The sequence below is a fragment of the Rhamphochromis longiceps genome, linkage group LG18 (genome assembly GCF_057381845.1).
Source record: "Rhamphochromis longiceps isolate RC_006_pf linkage group LG18, R_longiceps_female_GT1.1, whole genome shotgun sequence".
In the NCBI taxonomy this organism is placed as follows: Eukaryota; Metazoa; Chordata; class Actinopteri; order Cichliformes; family Cichlidae; genus Rhamphochromis; species Rhamphochromis longiceps.
The window spans coordinates 21311454-21329211 of NC_140574.1; the positions used below are offsets into that span (position 1 = coordinate 21311454).

Sequence of the window (17758 nt, forward strand, 5' to 3'; positions counted from 1 at the left end):
CCTTTTCCTAGACTACTCCTCTCCAGACTGAATATATAATTGGATACTCGCAACAGGCAGCAGAAAGGGATCCCTGTTTTAGATTATTATTCAGAGGCTTTGAAGCGTGACCTCCGGATGACTGCTGATATAATATAGACAGATCATATGAGTGGACGGTATTTTTAGCACCATTTAGACATGTAGCCAAGCTGGATGTCTGGAGAAAAGCAGCGCAGCATCAGTTGACCTCCTGGGGCTAGTGTACACATACACACATGTCCCAGCTGGGACTGGCAGAAATAGCAAGCTGTTAACAATTAGTGATAGACTCAGGCCAGACCCAATGTGAAACTGAGTGTCTGACGTTGAAGTAGCTATAAACAAGGATGCAGGATTTCACTAGTATTAGTATTTAGTATTTATTTATTTATTGTCATTGTCAAGAACAATGAAATTGCGTTTGGGGCTTCCATACAACCCAAAAAAAGAAGAAAATAATAAATACCCCTTAAAACCCAAGTGTACATATTTAACCCAGTGTGACTCCAATGCAATAAGACAATCCTTAGCAATAATGTTCGTAGAAATTCAGACAAAGACCTGAGAAACATGACAAAATACAACAATGCAACCCATTCAATATTATTGTACTGTGAGATATGATATCAGATATGATAGTTATCTATTTAAGAAAGAGGGGGGGGGGGGGGCAGGAGGGGGAAGAGAATAAAGATATGATGCACCAATGCAGACCAGTTCATTGCTATTAAGAAGTTGGATATGGTTATTGTCCGTGAGAGGGGGGCAGAGAGTTCAGGAGCCTCACAGCCTGTGGATACAGGCTGTTGGCCAGTCTGGATGTTCTGGCCTGTATAGACCTGTACCTTCTCCCTGAGGGCAGCAGATGGAAAAGGTGGCGCGCAGGGTGATGTTGGTCCCGCAGGATACTGTGCACCCTCCTCAGACAGCGAGTGGGGAAGATATTACTGATCTCTGGCAGACTTGTTCCAATAATTCTGCCAGCTTCTTTCACCACCCGCTGGAGTGCTTGCTGATCGGCCTTGGTGCAGCTGGGGAACCACACTAGAAATCCATACGTCAGAACGCTGCTGATGGCACAGTTGTAGAAGTTCAACATCAGAGATCTGGGAATGTGTGCGCTCCGCAGTCTCCTCAGGTAGTAGAGGCGCTGTTGGGCCTTCCGTGCAACTGAGGTGATATGGTTGCCCCAGGACAGGTCCTCGGTCACAGTTACCCCCAAGAATTTAAAACTGCTCACCCTCTCCACCGCCTCACTGCCAATGAAGAGAGGCAGATGGTTGTTATGACCCCTCTTCCGGAAATCTACAATGATCTCCTTGGTCTTTTTGGTGTTTAAGACCAAGTTATTGTCGTGGCACCATGACTCTAGTTGTTGCACCTCTGTCCTATAGTTTGTCTCATCATTGTTGGATATAAGTCCGAGCACTGTGGTGTCATCTGCAAACTTAACAATGAGATTGGACGCGCAGGAGGAAATACAGTCATGGGTGAAGAGAGTGTATAGCAGAGGGCTCAGAACACACCCCTGAGGGGCACCGGTGTTGACCACAAGGGTGGAAGAAGTGTTCTTACCCACTCTGACACTCTGTCTACGGTTAGTGAGGAAGTCCACAATCCAGTTGCACAGAGAGGAGTTAAGTCCCAGTTGGTGGAGTTTGGGACGGAGTTTGTATGGCCGGATGGTATTAAAAGCCGAGCTGTAGTCTACAAAGAGGAGCCGTGCATAGGTGTTCCTGTGTTCCAAGTGCTTCAGTAATGTGTGCAGCACTGTGGCGATCGCATCCTCGGTTGACCGGTTCTCCCTGTATGCAAACTGGTGCGAGTCCAGGGATGGTGGAAAAGCAGCTCTGATGTGTTTAATGACCAGTCTCTCCAGGCATTTGGCGAGAATGGGGGTGAGTGCCACAGGTCTGAAATCGTTCAGACATGTGACATTTGACTGTTTTGGGATGGGAACGATGGTTGCTGCTTTGAAACAGGATGGTACCAGTGAACAGGACAGCGAGGTGTTATATATAGAGGTGAAGACGTCCGCCAGGTCCGCAGCACAGTCTTTTAGCACCCGGCCCAGCACTCCATCCGGCCCGGCCGCCTTCCTGGTGTTAGTGCTCCGGAACACACGCCTCAGCTCATGAGTGCTCAGGACCGGAGCAGGGTCGGTTGAGGGGAGAGGGGACAGGACAGGGTCGGTGTTCTCCCTATCAAAACGGGCATAAAAGAGATTTAGATCCTCAGCCAGAGTAGAACTGTCGGCTGAGGGTGATGGTGTTCTTCTTTTGTAGTCCGTGATAGCCCTGATGCCCTCCCAGACCTGCCTTGGGTTTGTGTTGTTCTCAAACCTGGCCTCGATACGCCTCCTGTGCTGCTGCTTGGCAGTCTTGATGCCTCTTCTCAGGTTGGCCCTGGCAGCACTGTATGCCTCCTGGTCCCCGACAAAAGTGTAGGAGCTCCGGGCCGCTGCGTCTGTGCGCGCCGCCATCTGGTCATGGTGTAACTAGATTGAACATGCACCATGTGTTCATTTTTCATATTTTATTGTTACATGCAAAAGGTGGTGCGCAGTGTAGTGGTTTACAAGGTTTACAAGTGAAAGCTTGTTTAGATCTACGAGGAGACACAAATCCCTTTAGGGTGTCTGGATTGAAAAATTCTGCCAAATCAAACACACCATGCTGCTGTGGTGACCCCTTGTGAATAATGAGAGGTTTTTTGGTTTTTTTAGTCTGCCAAGCCTTGAAGTAATGCTGATATAATGTTTAGCACCCTCACCAAGCCGAGAGTGTTAGGAATGACATTAGTTTAGCAGGTATTTGGTTGTTAGGCCAATTACCTGGGTAAACCTTGGCATCGTGACAATCGTACAGGAGCTGGCGATCCTCACAGTTGTTACTCAAGACTATGGATGTCTATACAAATTTTATAACGGCCAGTTTGGTAGCTGCCAAGACATTAGGCACCAATAACTGTTGATGTAAATCAGCGTCAATTCCAATAAAAGAATGTTGCCATAAACCTTAAAACGCTGAAATCTGCGAATTTTTGGCACAGGCAAACTACTCCAGCTGATCAATTTAAAGTCAATATAAAGTCAATAATGTTTGTCTGTACCCTGTTGCCATATAAGCATCTTTCTGAATCTGGCGTTAAATGCTGTCACTTCTCTCCACTCCTCTCAGGGCCGTTGTTCCAGGGAGAATTGCAAGTACCTGCACCCTCCTCCCCATCTAAAGACCCAACTGGAGATCAATGGCAGGAACAATCTGATCCAGCAGAAGAATATGGCCATGCTCGCCCAACAGATGCAGCTCGCCAATGCCATGATGCCTGGCACGCAGCTACCACCTATGGTGAGAGGACACACACGTATGAACACACCACAGCTACTGCCCACGGTGAGATTACGTACATGTAAAAGCTCACACATATATGGCTCCTTCTTGTCTGCGTGGCTCTTTCCCGTCTTTTGAGTCCCCTTCATGTCAGTGCGTGTCTTTACGGAAAGATCGCAGTTTGCGCTCCCCGCTGTCCTTTAATTCCTCTGCCTTTATTTTGTTTTGCTCCAGCCGATGTTCTCGGTGACACCAGGCCTGGCCACCAATGCAAGCGCAGCAGCAGCTGCAGCTGCAGCCTTTAATCCCTACTTAAGCCCTGTGTCACCAAGCCTGATGCCTCCAGAGATCCTGCCCAGCACCCCTGTCCTCATGGCCTCCAGCCCTGCAGTCAGCCAAGTCCCCAACGCTGCCGCTGCAGCCCAGAAACTGCTGAGAACAGACAGACTTGAGGTAAAACACAAACTGACTGAGTGTGATCTCATCTCTTCTATGAAAAACTTTCCATTACAAACTCTTCCTTGTGGTGTATCTCTTTGTTAGTCAGAGTAGAGTTAACCTCAATGATAATGAGCCTGTAAACAAGACAGATATTGATGGCAAGCAGCTCAACAAGCATAAGAATAATGGTGCCCTTACTTGATTTGCATAAACAGTTTCTGAAACGGAATTGAATTATAATAGCTGGTGCAATTATGCAAAGTAGAAACCAAACTGAAAGAAAATAAAAAACAGGTTGATAAACTGTGATGAAATGTCATCGGTTTATCACTCGTATAATCCTGATGAACTGCATCTCAATTAAGTTCCCGTGGAGATGGTGCTTTCGCTCATTGCGTTTCACACAATGGCACAAGACGAGCATAACAACAGAGGCGTGTTATTTAGAAGAGAGTGCTGAAGCTATAATCAGCGCTCAACGTATACAAACCGCACTAAAATTACACTTTTGTCACGTTGTCGTTAAATAGCACCTTTTATGTGTCAATATCACACAGCCACCATTTAAAATAGCAGTTTTGTGTGTTTAATAGCATCATGTCACAAAAGTAGCATAGTGCGGTATAAAGCATGTTCAGTCACACACTGCTGAAACGCTCACAGGAGTAAGGCAGAGTTGATGTCAGGAAAGCAACAGCCGTTATGTGTGCCTAATTTAAAAGAAAGTGCTGCCCTCTGGTGTCTCTCGTACTTACAAATGTCTGAGATGCAACACATAGCTGTGTATAGGGGATAAAATGTATTATGAGATTATACGTATTTGTGTTAATGTAGAAATGGTTCAGCATAGTGTGGACCTTTCTGAATGCATTACAGGATCTCACTAATAGTTGAACAGGAAGTATCCAGATATATCTTGTGATGATGGATAGAGGAAGGCTCAGCACAGGCTGAAAGAATTTCACGGGTTAACTGGTTTAGATCAAATCACTTCAATTTGTATTATAATATTAATATTTGAGATTTTAGTGCATAAAACATGATTTTTTTTCTGTGTTCTGTGCAAATCTGAATTTAAGGCAATTTTAAGTGAACTGGACATAGACTATTACTTTTACTAAGGTCATCATTTTTATTGACAGTGAACTTTATAGATTTTGGTTGTTTTTGTGTTTTAGTTTTATTTTTTGCCTGGGTGGATTTGGCGGATGTGTGTGTGTTAGTTTTTTATGCGACTTATTGTTGGACTGAGCCTTTTCTTAGCTGGGACACTCTTGTAAAATAGATTTTTTTTATCTCAAAGGTCTTATTTTTCCTGGTTAAATAAGGTTTGAATTAAAAATAAATAAAGAAATCTCATATAAATATTCTGTACAACGTTTTCTGTAGTGAATTTGGACATGGAGCCTGCACGTTATCATTCGCCTCATCCCATTTGTCTGTAGGTCTGTCGGGAGTATCAAAGGGGCAACTGCTCTCGGGGGGAGAACGACTGTCGCTTCGCTCACCCCGCAGACAGCACTATGATCGACACCAACGACAACACCGTCACTGTATGCATGGACTACATCAAGGGTCGGTGCTCCCGAGAAAAGTGCAAGTACTTCCACCCGCCGGCTCACCTGCAGGCCAAAATAAAGGCTGCCCAGCACCAGGTGAACCAGGCCACAGCCGCCGCAGCCATGGTGAGCAGTCTGCAGAAGCACACTCATTTACCACCCACACAACTGGCTTTATATTTACGTTAGGGTTAGCGACTGTAGAGCAGATGTGTTCTGTGTTTCGTACTCAACTTGCGTAACCTTCCTGGTTGGTATAATGTAGCGTTCTCAGTTCTGCTTTTGCCAGGCCAACCTTAAAGGTCTGCATGTTCATGTAGGTGAAACCTGCTCATATCTGGATGATAAGAAGAAGGATCGGACAATAGTGCATTAGTAGCTTCGTTATTCCCATGCTAAGCCTTTTTTTGATTGTTGTTCCTTTTTCTATCATCGCAGAACACGAGTAGAGAGTCCAGTTCCTCTCTGTCTCTGTCTCTGATGGCCTGGCCTTAATTGTGACTCCATTGTTTCTGTGCTTCCTTACCTATAACTTCTCTTCCTCTTGACATTATTATAAAGGATTCATTGTGCTTTCAGTCCTGTCTTACAGTAATAGCACGGGTGAATAATAGTGCTGATCAAAGTGTTTTCTACATGCTTTTATTGACGTAGCGAAACAGAAAGCTCGGGGTGAAGCGTTGCAATGTGAACCTGACTGATGTGCACAGTGAAATGGAAACCTGTGAATATGTGCTTCCATATGATTTCCTGTTCAGTCACTGAGAATCGCTTACAGTAATGGTTGAATAATTTTTCTCCTCGCTATATTCATCCATCTCTGTGTGACAATGACTAATGTAGATGAGTAGCTGTCATCGATTCCTGATGATCATTTAACTGTCGAGCAGTAGAGCTAGTGTCCACACTGTGCATGCCTTAGTCCTGTTATCCCCTTGTATATTTGCATTCCAATGATTTGTTTTTTTATTTGTTTTTGTTTTTCTCACCTATACCCAAACTGCACTGCTGCCCCCATGATGCACCTCTGCTTGCTGGTTTATGTTAATGCGCTTGAACCCCATTGGCCCATTGCCATCATGTGCTCGCTGCCTGCTAATTAAGACTCAGTCGGCTGTCAAATCACTGAAGCGACCCCTCGACGCAACCTTTGACCTGGTACTATGACCTTTCACCTTTTAGCTTGGCATGTGGCTTTGTTGTAGCGCAGTGTTTTAACCAATGATACCTAGCTATTTCTGTTGTTGTTGTCTCAGTGCAATGTCTGTCTTTTCCTCTTGTTGATCTGTCATGATTGGCTGTGATAAAGTGATTGTGGCTTTCCGGGGTTACAAAAAAAACCCAACGGTCGCATCCAAAACAGCTTTTCTTCTTGTACAGATCACCTCAAGCACCAAGTCTAAATGCGTCATTTTTCTCGGAGCCACAATCAGTTCATCACCCGTAGCTTTTCTAACAACAGTCAGTGAGGGCTAAGGAAGTAGAATTTCTATAAACGGTGGCATGGCTTCAGTGTAACGTCTTAAGTCAGTGTTCAGTGTTGTGGAGCAGCTCAATCAAATGTGTGCATGTCTGTGTCGCTAGTGCATGTCAGATGGATAAGGGTGGGGGTGGTGATGGTGGTGGTGGTGAGCGGGCTAAGAGGGAAAGCCTTTAAAACCATACAGGAGTGATCCCACCGTAACAGATTATTACAGTTCAAATGATAGTTCACTCCATCACCAAATGTTGTCACGGATATTCAGACCTCAAGAATGGCCTCAAGCCAAGATGAAGCCCGCACGCGAGAGCACTCATGGTTTTTAAACAGCAGGGATCCGCTTTCTGAGTTACGTCCCTTGGCCTAAGACCATTTTTGACGTTTTTGTCTGCGAGTGAACCATCACTTAAACATGCTTACACAGTTTATCATGGAGCTAGCAGTGCAGCCTCCCTTTTCTCTGTGCTTCTTACCTGTTACACCACTTGTTAGCAGCCTTATTGTTTTAATAGTTAATGCTTGCTTATGTTGCACTTAGTCAGCCTTAAGACTGCAGAGTTAACAATCCAATGTAATGAACATATGAATGCTTGTTAGCTAGTAGCTCCAGTAGGCACCATGCTCCTGCTTGTGTAGTACTTGTGTCAGACTGCTGCTTGCTTGCTACTGATGATATAATGATATTGTTATTGTTGTACACACAAGGATGTTGTGACAGTGCTCCTCGGATGTCCTCTAACGTATGTACCTTCTTTTGTTTTCTTTCCTGTTTTTGCCTCTTTCAACACACCCTCTCTCTCTCTTTCTCTCTCTCTGTCTTACTTTTTCCTCTTTTTTTTTTTTTTTTTTAACCTCTGTCTCTCTCTGGCTTTTTTATTTTCCTTTTCACTGACCTCCCTCCTTCTGGATGGGCAGGGCATCGCCCCTAGTGTCATGGCTCCCCTGCCAAAGCGGGCAGCCCTGGAGAAGGCCAACGGGGCCTCTGCCGTGTTTAACACCGGCATGCTCCAGTACCAACAGGCCCTGGCCAGCATGCAGTTTCAGCAGCAGGCTGCTTTCCTCCCATCAGGTATGGCTCCCAAAGCGACCACAACGAGTGCTCTTACCAACTGAGTGGATGCCTGGATCAGTCTAACCTGGCTCCTGCTTGGCTGGGGTCGGACAGAGTGGTAGATTGCAGTACAGAGCAGATTTTGTTTTTCTTTTATAAAGAGGGATTTAAAAAAAAAAAAAATAGGCAAGTGATAACTCTAGATTTTAATCTAGGCTTGCAGGGATTGCATGTGTGTATTTCAGTGTTAAAAGAGAGCTTTGAAAAAATGTGCTTTATGCTTTGTCCGGCTTTGCATGGCCAGTAGGTATTAAAATGGGTTACTATTTCAATCTGTCAACTAATTGCCTTAATATAATTCTTTATAGCTACCTTCACCCCATATTAAATGCAGGCCCAGGATGATAGGTATGAATACTAGTAATCCAAATAATTTGTATTAGTTTAGTTTTTTTTTTTAGTAGGTTGTTAGACTTTTCACGGTGTGATCACTCATATTTCGAAGAGGGGCTTCGGCTTGGGCTGGGATGAATGGGGCTGGGTAATGGTATCTGGTAACAAACACCAGTTTGAAGAGTCTGGCTTCTGCACACATCTGCTGTTCCTCTCACTTCTTTTTAGAGTATGTACGTAATGTTTAATGCTCTGTAGTTACACTCATAGCCCTGCTCTCACTCTGTCATTCGCACCAAAGATGAAACTGTAGATTCACTTAATTAACTGGTTTTCTGATGATGAGTTTACCTCTTCACCTTTTCCAATCACTGATGTCTGTGTCCAAGAGATATTAACCTTTTTTTCCCCCACGTTATCTCTCCCTTCGCTCTAATGAACCTTGTGATGGGCTGTTTTGATTTCTCTTCCCTATCCAATCCACTTCCTGTTGCACTGCATGATGGACAGGCTCAATATTGTGCATGACACCTGCAGCCAGCGTTGGTAGGTCCCGGCTTTCCTTCTTTAGTTGTTGTTTGTTTGAGTCACAGTTTTAGTGAAATGTACTTTGTTGTGTTCATAGACAATTTGTAAGCATTTTTGTTTGGTGACCTGAGAGTCAGTCCTTTGGTTCCGTGATTTGAGGCAAAAGCAAATAATGTTTTATATAAATGTTGTTTATTTCATGTATAAAAACATCCTCATGGTTTAACTGAGCTTCGTTATTTTGACCTCTCTGCCGTATATATTGCTCGACCACACTTGTCCTCATGCTCGTTCTAAACTTGGCTTTTGGCTGGTTTAACCTGACACCTGTAGAAACCCTTTGAAAACATTAAACAAAACTGAGGGGGGTTTGTTAGAGTGGTGACCTTTGTCTCCCTCTGCCACATTCTAGTTTTTGTTTTTCTTTACTGGAAGAGTACAGCAGCAGTTTACTATTATTACATGCAAATATGGAAGTAAGTTGCTGCTGCCAGACTGCGATCTCAGACTGTTTGATCCTTATCAGTGCTGGCAGAGGGAAGAAAGGGAACCAGTTAAATCGAACCCTTCTCTGACCTCCTCTCTCTCTCCTTCTCCTTCCCTCATTTGCCTGGTGTGTATGTGGCTACACTGCTCCTCCTGTATATTTTTTGCTTACATGATTTTCCCTCCAAAAAAGTTCCCATGATGCACGGTGGTACTCCAGCCACTGTGTCTGCAGCCACCACATCTGCCACAAGCGTTCCCTTCGCAACTGCCTCCACCAATCAGGTTTGCACCTCTACCTCCGCAGTCTCTCCCTCTCTCCCTCTCTCCCTCTCTATCTATCTATCTATCTATCTATCTATCTATCTATCTATCTATCTATCTATCTATCTATCTATCTATCTATCTATCTATCTATCTATCTATCTATCTATCTATCTATCTATCTATCTATCTATCTATCTATCTATCTATCTATCTATCTATCTCAGTGCACATGGATAATCTGGGAATGCTTGTGTGTTAATGCAAGGGGTAAACAGCAGGACTCCCTCTTGTTGGCCTACACTACAGTCCAACATAAAGTTTTGTGAACACAAGCAGTGCTATAAACTAGTAGTACTTGTCCATTTTAACTATAACTCTTTTTCTTAGATTATATACCTGTGTTTAAAAAGAGCAAACAACAACAACAACAACAAAAACATGCTGTATTGTATTTTAATGTGTGTCCTCATTGTAACCTCGATTTTTGTCCTTTCCCATTTTGAGGACTCTTCCTTATCAAAGTTGACTTCCAACGAATACATGCAATTGGTATGTATGAGGCAGTGTTTTTTCCCCACATTTTTAGAGCCATTTGCACAGCTTGTGCAATAGTTGCTATCTGTGCCCTTTGGTGCTTTGCTTTTTTTTTTCCTCTCTTTTTTTTCTGCTGCTTCTTCCAGCACGTAAAGCAAAGCTTTACCATATTCTTTGTGTTAAAAAGCTGGACATACTCATTATTAATGTCAGGAAAAAAAGTTATAAAATCAGTCTGTAAGATGACTTGCTGCGTGTTTAAGTTCAGTTCTGTTGGAGGCGTTTTTTTGTAAGCAGCAAGCTGCATTGCATAATCATAGGTTTCCATTAAACAAGATTGATGAACAGTCGAGATGAACCATTATGCAGCTGTTCTTCATCCTGGACTAGTTTTATGCATTTTACCGAGGCGTGCAGGTCAACAACATGGAGGACTTAGATTTGCATGGGGGAAGCCACCTTACTGACAGTTTCCCATCCACCTCCCCCGCCCCAAACTCCCACCTCGTGTCTCCCTTCCTTTTACTCCTCCTCTCTCCCTGCTATCCAGAAGTGTCTGCATCAGTTGTGCCACAACTGTAGCCAAATTGCTTTTTTTTCCCCAGCTTGTCATATTTGTCTTTGTTTTTTCCAGCAATAACTTCATCTTAATGCGAGGAGATGATGTTAAAATATGTTGATCTGTACTTATTTGCGCCGGCCAGCCTCAGCTTTGTCCGTTTTCGCGTCAGCATCCTTCATTTGATCTCTTGTCTGTTGTTCTATCCCCAGATTCCAATAATATCTGCAGATCATCTGAGTAGTCACAAGTACTTGACTCAGATGTAGTTCCTCTCAAGAACAGTGAGTTCCTATTTCAACCCTCACATTTTCTCTATTCATCACAAGTTGTTTGGTTTTTTTTCTCCATTTGTGTGACTCATATTATCTGCTTCAAGTTTCCCTTGAATTTGTATGCACACAGAGCTTCTAACCACACTTTACCATCAGTTTGATTTAAGCTAAATCCACCGTCTCTTGCAGATCAAATGAATGTGTGCTGGCACCGTCCAAGCCAAAAAAAAAGAGTTCAGCCTTTATGTACATAACCTTCAGAATGTCAAGCAGTGGGACAAGGAGGGTCTGCCACGTCTCATCACACGTGAAAACATCAAGGGTACAACACATGATCTGTGCCATCTTCCCACATATCAATGTCAAGAAGAATTTGCTGTCAAATTCAACATCCAGCTGAGAGAAGAGCATATCTTGTTGCCAGGGTCGGCGTGTCTCTCTCCCCCCCTCGGCGGGGGAAACGTTCACATGATACCTCTGTGTCGGATTGAATCATAGCACTCAGTTTCTTCTAGTTATTATTATTATTACCGCATGCACAGAAGGTCAAGAGCGTTGTTACATGAGACGACATCAAGTGCTGGTACAATAGTAGACCAAGATTTCCTTTCCTTTTTTATTTGTTCTGCTTTATTATTATTATTATTTTTCATTTTTTTTAATTGATAGCCATATTTCAGCGTTTACAAGAGTAATGCAAACATGCACCTTGAATTTGAATTGAAATCTGAAAGGCACAATGATTTTAACAGGATTTTATTCGCCAAATGAATTAGGCATGTACAGTATTGTGTTTTTACAGCTACTAGTGAAACTAGATGTTGACATGAGGGTCTTGGACATATGAATGTTCTGGGTAAACCAACATACCTGTGTACCTTGAAAGCACAGCCAGGCTAGCTTTTCTCACCTCGTTATGTGCTATAAAGGCCATACAGCTAAAACCAGAGTGTTATCTCAGCAGTGTTATTTGTTTACCGAAGGTAAAAGTTTTGTATGGCTCTTTTTTTTTTTCCTTTTTTTGTATTGTTTTGTTTTTAAAAATCTCCATTGTGAGTGTTTTTTAACTTTTTCTTTTCTCAAATTAATCAGTTTTAGAAGTGGGTTTCTTGCCAAATCAATTTGTTTGGTATTTGATGTTTTTTTTGTTCCTTTTTGTTTGTTTAGAATCAGTAATGGAGGGTTTTTCTAAAGTTTGTCATAACTCTTTTTCATAGACTAGTGTTGTTTTTCCTTCTTGGAATTAAGTCGCTGGACAAGTCCATTGACTCTAAAGCCTGGCAAAGTAGAGGGTGTAGCTTCAATTGACATTGCGTTACCATGTTTCCCCCTCTTGTAAAGAGGAGCAGCTCTTAAACTGTGTCTCCCAAGAAGCACTGTTGAGCCATGTGTGGATGCGAACTTTAAACAACAAGCCCAAAGGTCTAGTAGGTCACATGTGCACTTGAACGATTATTTGTCCAGTCGCCATATTTCAATTTCACATCCCATCCCAAGTGAACTTTCATTTTTGATTTTCTGAGGAAGTACAACACGTTCAAACGTTTGCCTTGTATCTCATGCAAAAACACAAAGGTTTTCATCCACGCATAGATCTGACTATGGAAACCAAAGCACAGTTTGTTTTTTTTCTCTCAAACTTATCCACTGTGGGTGAATACAGAGACATCTCTGCAGAGGCTGAAACAATTAAGGAAAAAGGTTTATCATCTTTCATTCATGTGTCTTGATTTATGTTTTTCACAGCAGCGTGTCTTTACCGATTGTAATGTACCTAACAAAGCCTTAGATTACAGTTAATGGGTCCTCGCCCAATCAAATGTACTCTCAATCACCGTGCAGGTAAAGAACACCAATGATGTTTTATAGTTCTCTCACATGCCGCTTATGATCTTTTTTTTTTCTCTCTCTCGCTCTGTAACAATAACAATTACTCTCTTAAATTTCATTGAACTTATGTGTTATGTACTACTTAAGAATTTGAATCTATTTGATGTATGTAGTTTTAGATTATTTTTCTTTTTTTTTGTTGTTTTGTTTTTGCCTTACTATATATTACTTGACAACATTGATATAGCCGTTGTAGATGTTGAGGTAGAATGACATTCATAACTTTTTTTCAAACCATATAAATGATAATGTGTTAGTTTTAAATATTCACTTCATTCATATAGCTGGATGTCTTTTTCAGTTGTGTTACATTGTCAGTTAATTTTTTGTTGTTGTTGTTGATGAGAAGACTTTTTGATACGAGGAACGAGATCAATTGATTTGCTGCACGGCAGCGGTCTCTGAGTTTAACAAGAAAAAAACAACAAAAAAATCAAACACAAACACACACACACAAAAACTATTTTAACCAACTTAAATTTTTCCTTGTAACATGTCGAGATCATGTTTGAAAATACTATATTGTACTGAAATTCAGACTGTCCATGTTTTAGAGTAAAAATTATTTTCTACTGTATCCATTTCAAAGAGATATGTAATTTTGTTTTTGTTTGAATATTTCTTAAGTTTGCCCTGAATGTCAGGCCAAAACGAGCATTGAGATTTGACGGGTGTTCGGATGTTCGATAGATAGCGAGATTAGGAGCGAGGAAGCAGAGGCGTCTGTTTTCCCGAGGAATCAGAAATGCTGCAGATTATGAGTTCGAACCTAAGGGACGAAGGTTGTCTTTTTGCACTTCTGTATATAGTCAAATGAACAGAGAAAAAAATGTGTATCATATTGAGATATTATTTTGAATAAAAAAAGATCTATAATTATAAGGAATTTTGTTAGATTAATTTAAATTCTTAAATTAGAAGACCAGCTAAAAGAAAAAAAATGCTTGCAAAGAAGGGCACTAGTTTCTTGGCCAATGCATTCAGAGAAAGCTATGCGCTTTTTGTCTTATTTTATAAGTGGCTAGTATTGCCAGGGAATGTTGTAGGGGAGTAGATATCCCCATATCATGCTAACTCCACCCCTCTTGTAGGATGACATATCCAGTAACATTCATATACCATGTGTTGGACTTGGTCACGCAGTATTGCTGCTCCCATGGTACAGCTGATACATGAACCTGTCAAAAATGTGTATTCTATTATAGTTTGATTTGACTGCATGTAAAAGTACAAACACGTAAACAAAAGATAGATATGTAAGGTAATAAGATAACACCTTCAGACTACAGAATACACAACATTTGTTCTTTGTTTTTCAAATTATCCATGCAGTAGATAACATCCACAGTGGGAAGAAGTGATACTTTAGAACAAGTCATCTTACTCTTGTGTGATTAAAATAAAATATTGTCCAAGCAAACTTGTTATTTAAAGAATGAGAAAACATTAGCACTCATCCACCCCCCGGATACATTCTCATAGCCGTATAATTACAGTCCACGCTGACTCACGGGGCAGTTGTTCCTGCTCTTATAGCTGTGCACTCAGCAGGTGAAGGCTCATCACACCAAATGCTTATTTGGCAAATTTAGTCTTTAAAAAAATGAATGTAACAGTCGCCAGACAACATCAGATGTGTTTCTGACTCGAGGCTGCTTTGTATAGTTGCTACAGAACCAAAGCACCATTTTCTCCAAACCACACGTTCAGTCTTCAGGCTGCAACCGAGGTCTCGCTTCCCTGCTGGGCGCACATGTACGCTTTGACTGCTTTTTACTTGTAAGTGCACCCACCCAGTTATGTATTTGCTAACAGTTGCCACACAATAATGTACTATTCTGTCTTCATATTTGTTTATGCACATTTTATTGTTAATTGACTCTTGCTGTATGGATGAAAAAAAAAATCTGAATAAAACAATATTTGATTTGCTCACGCAACCCTCTGTGTGGTTCTCTGCATCGATGTGAGCGAATGCCACAAAGGTGGAAATTTCAAGTGATGCAAAATCAAATCAACTCATCATCTGATTTCACTTTTAGCAGGGATTTCTTAGGTGAAGAGGACAGCTTATAGTCATTACAGCTGTCTTCTTCTCAAGGGTTCAGGCAATCAAGATAACAATTCTGGAGCAGCTCCGTGGAGAGCAATATATGACATGTTGAAGGTTGCATTAATTATGCTCAAGGCGATTTTCATGAGATCGCGTGTATTATCTGGGTCAGAAATGATAGTGGTGCTTTTGAATGACACCTATATAATCTCACATAAAGACCTGTGCTTCCTAGTGCATGTAGTTCCCGAGCACCTAACAGGAAGATGTTTGCACACTTTATAATTTAAATCTCACCATAGTTAGCCCTGCTGTGTTCCACATGTCAGATACCTTGCAGCTAACACAGAGCTGGTGCACAGCTTTCCTGCTTCCTCTTGACTTTCAAGAAGTAGCCTGTATTTGGACAGGTTTAAAAGCAAATGGGGGAAGTTGGATGTGGATAGGTTCCATGAGCTCCATCTATCTATCAATGGTGGACTTGTAGTAGCCCCTCAGCCACTGATGCGGTCAGAGGTTCCAACTCTGGGCTCACAGACACCTTATTGGTGCATAAGAGTTATCAGTTTTTTGGTTTCTGTGCAAATTATCCAGGAAACCCCACTAAGACCTGCACTACTGTAGCCAGCATGTAAGTCAGTATTCCCTGAATTTGTCCAAGGGTCTAACTTGTGGTCATTGTTTACTCAGAAGCAGACAGCAGGAGGAATTGGTATCAACAGGAGCCCAAAACAGTTTCACATTACATAAGTTACCCAACAGAGAGCGAGATGGGTGTTTTATGTAACTGTGGACAGTCTAAGGGTTTCTATCTGAACATATGTGTCTTATTTATGTTGATTTAGGCTTTAAAAACAGTGTTGTGTGATTTGTACTTCCTATGACCCAGGGGCGATTCTAGGATCAGAGCTTTGGGGGTGCTGAGCACTGCCCAGCCAGGCAAGATAAACTTTACTCGTCACGATGAGACTTCTTCCCTGTCTCTGTCAGTCCCTGCATCCTTAAATGTCTCCAGTTGTCCTGAGTTCTCTCTGACTGTCTCCTTGGTGCATTTAAACCCCTGTTCCTCCCTGTCCTCGTCCTCCGTTGTCTTCGTTTCCGTTATCAGTCATCATAATTTTACCATCTCTGTGCAAGTCTGCAAATTTCTTTATTAAATCATAAGATTCTTAAATTCATCAAGTCTCTCTGTGCCTGGGTCCTCGTCACAAAACATGACATCACTGTTTTGTACATTTTAACACAATTGAATCCCCACATTTGTAAAAGAAAAGCAAAACACTTTTTAAAAGTCTGTAACAAAACCATCAAATCTGATCAAGGTTATTTAAATGCTGCAAATGAAGAATGGATTGCAATTTTAAAAAAAATACATATCCTAACCTTAATTACTGGGGGAAAATTATGCTCATAGTAAATGAGAAGTAAACTGAGTGCATTTTTTGGACAGAGGTTCACTTTTAATGTGTATGTATAATACAATACAGATATATAAAAATACACTCCAAAAATAGAGTCCTTGAAATGTACAAATGTACAAAATATTGATAAAAAAAAATTATAATAATGGAGGCAACTTTTCCTATGGTACAATGTATACAATGTATGAAAAGATCTTTACTGCAGATACTACTATGGTTCTGCAGATTTATTTTTATTTTATTTTAACCTATGTGGCCTCACCTTGAGGTTGGCAAATCTGTCTATCACTTTTGGTGGTCAAGTCTCTCAAGCAGTTTAACAGTTTCTGTTGTGCCTGTCACTGTTCCCTCTCTGTTTCCTTACCTGGTTCTTCCTGACCTTGTACTTTCTCCTCATGTTCCCCTCTTTCCCCTCTCCCTCTTTGGACTCACAATCATACACAAATAGATTATATTCAATTAGATAAAAAAAATTACATTAATATGAAAAAAAATATTATTAAGATCACTAATAAAAAAGTCCTATCTCCGTGTACTTTCAACCAAAAGGCAAATAACCAAACCACATGAACATCTAATAAAATATCTAAATATTGAAACACTGATCCAACATTATTCTTGATTGACGGATCATTTGTTCTTACACGTTTACCTGAATGTGGCTCCTGGGTTTAATATAGGCACATATGACAAAATAAGCAGCTTCTCTCATTCTATTTCAAACAGGACAGTGGCAACAACAGTAGGCTAAAACAATTTTAAGTTTTAGATTTTAAATAGGCTGTATAAATTTCAATGGGAGCAACAGGGCGGTCAGAGCAGGACGGATTGTAGGGTAGCAAATATCGTGGGGAAAACACATGGGGTGGCTGTAGCTCAGGTGGCAGAGCAGGTCAGCCACTAATCAGAAGGTGGTTCGATCCCAGGCTGCCTCCTGGCTGCATGCCAAATATCCTTGGGCAAGATACTAACTCCATGTCTGCCTACTGGTGGTGGTCAGAGGGCCCGGTGGCGCCAGTGTCCGGCAGCCTCGCCTCTGTCAGTGCGCCCCAGGGCAGCTGTGGCTACAATGTAACTTGCCATTGCCAGTGTGTGAATGTGTGGGTGAATGACTGAATGTAGTGTAAAGCGCTTTGGGGTCCTTAGGGACTAGTAAAGCGCTATACAAATGCAGGCCATTTTTTTTTACCATGTTTAGGTTACCTGGGTGTAATGTTTTTCAGCTAAAAAGAAACATGGTGTGACTCCTACCTAACTATATAAAGAGTAACTGAAGGTTAAATGCAGCTAATATGTCCTGTTTTAAGCCAGGCACTTAAACCTCCGCTCTGCTATGTCTCAGCCAACATCCTCTGGCAGCGCTAGAGCCAGAGCAGGGGAGAGCCGAGCTGGAACAAACCATTTTGGGAGAGGGGGGGGGGGGGGATATCTATACTTTTGTTGTTAAAATGTTACGTCTCAACCAAGT

At 41.8% G+C, this 17758-nt stretch overlaps 1 protein-coding gene across 17 annotated transcripts in view; it reads left to right on the forward strand.

Moving 5' to 3' along the window:
• Positions 1–14751, forward strand: part of mbnl1 (muscleblind-like splicing regulator 1) — a 43589-nt gene extending 28838 nt beyond the window's left edge. For 3 of the 17 annotated variants that reach the window (XM_085389999.1, XM_085389996.1, XM_085389997.1), the window contains exons 3-12: positions 3201–3416; positions 3588–3806; positions 5240–5479; positions 6458–6511; positions 7749–7902; positions 8788–8823; positions 9485–9576; positions 10063–10107; positions 10864–10935; positions 11116–14751. In XM_085389999.1, the coding sequence (XP_085246125.1) occupies positions 3201–3416; positions 3588–3806; positions 5240–5479; positions 6458–6511; positions 7749–7902; positions 8788–8823; positions 9485–9576; positions 10063–10107; positions 10864–10920 (1113 nt within the window). In that variant the 3' untranslated portion in view covers positions 10921–10935; positions 11116–14751. The remainder of the gene's footprint in view (positions 1–3200; positions 3417–3587; positions 3807–5239; positions 5480–6457; positions 6512–7748; positions 7903–8787; positions 8824–9484; positions 9577–10062; positions 10108–10863; positions 10936–11115) is intronic. The other 14 variants (XM_085390000.1, XM_085390002.1, XM_085390003.1 and 11 more) reach the window with 14 other exon arrangements.
• The last annotated feature ends 3007 nt before the right edge of the window (positions 14752–17758 follow it).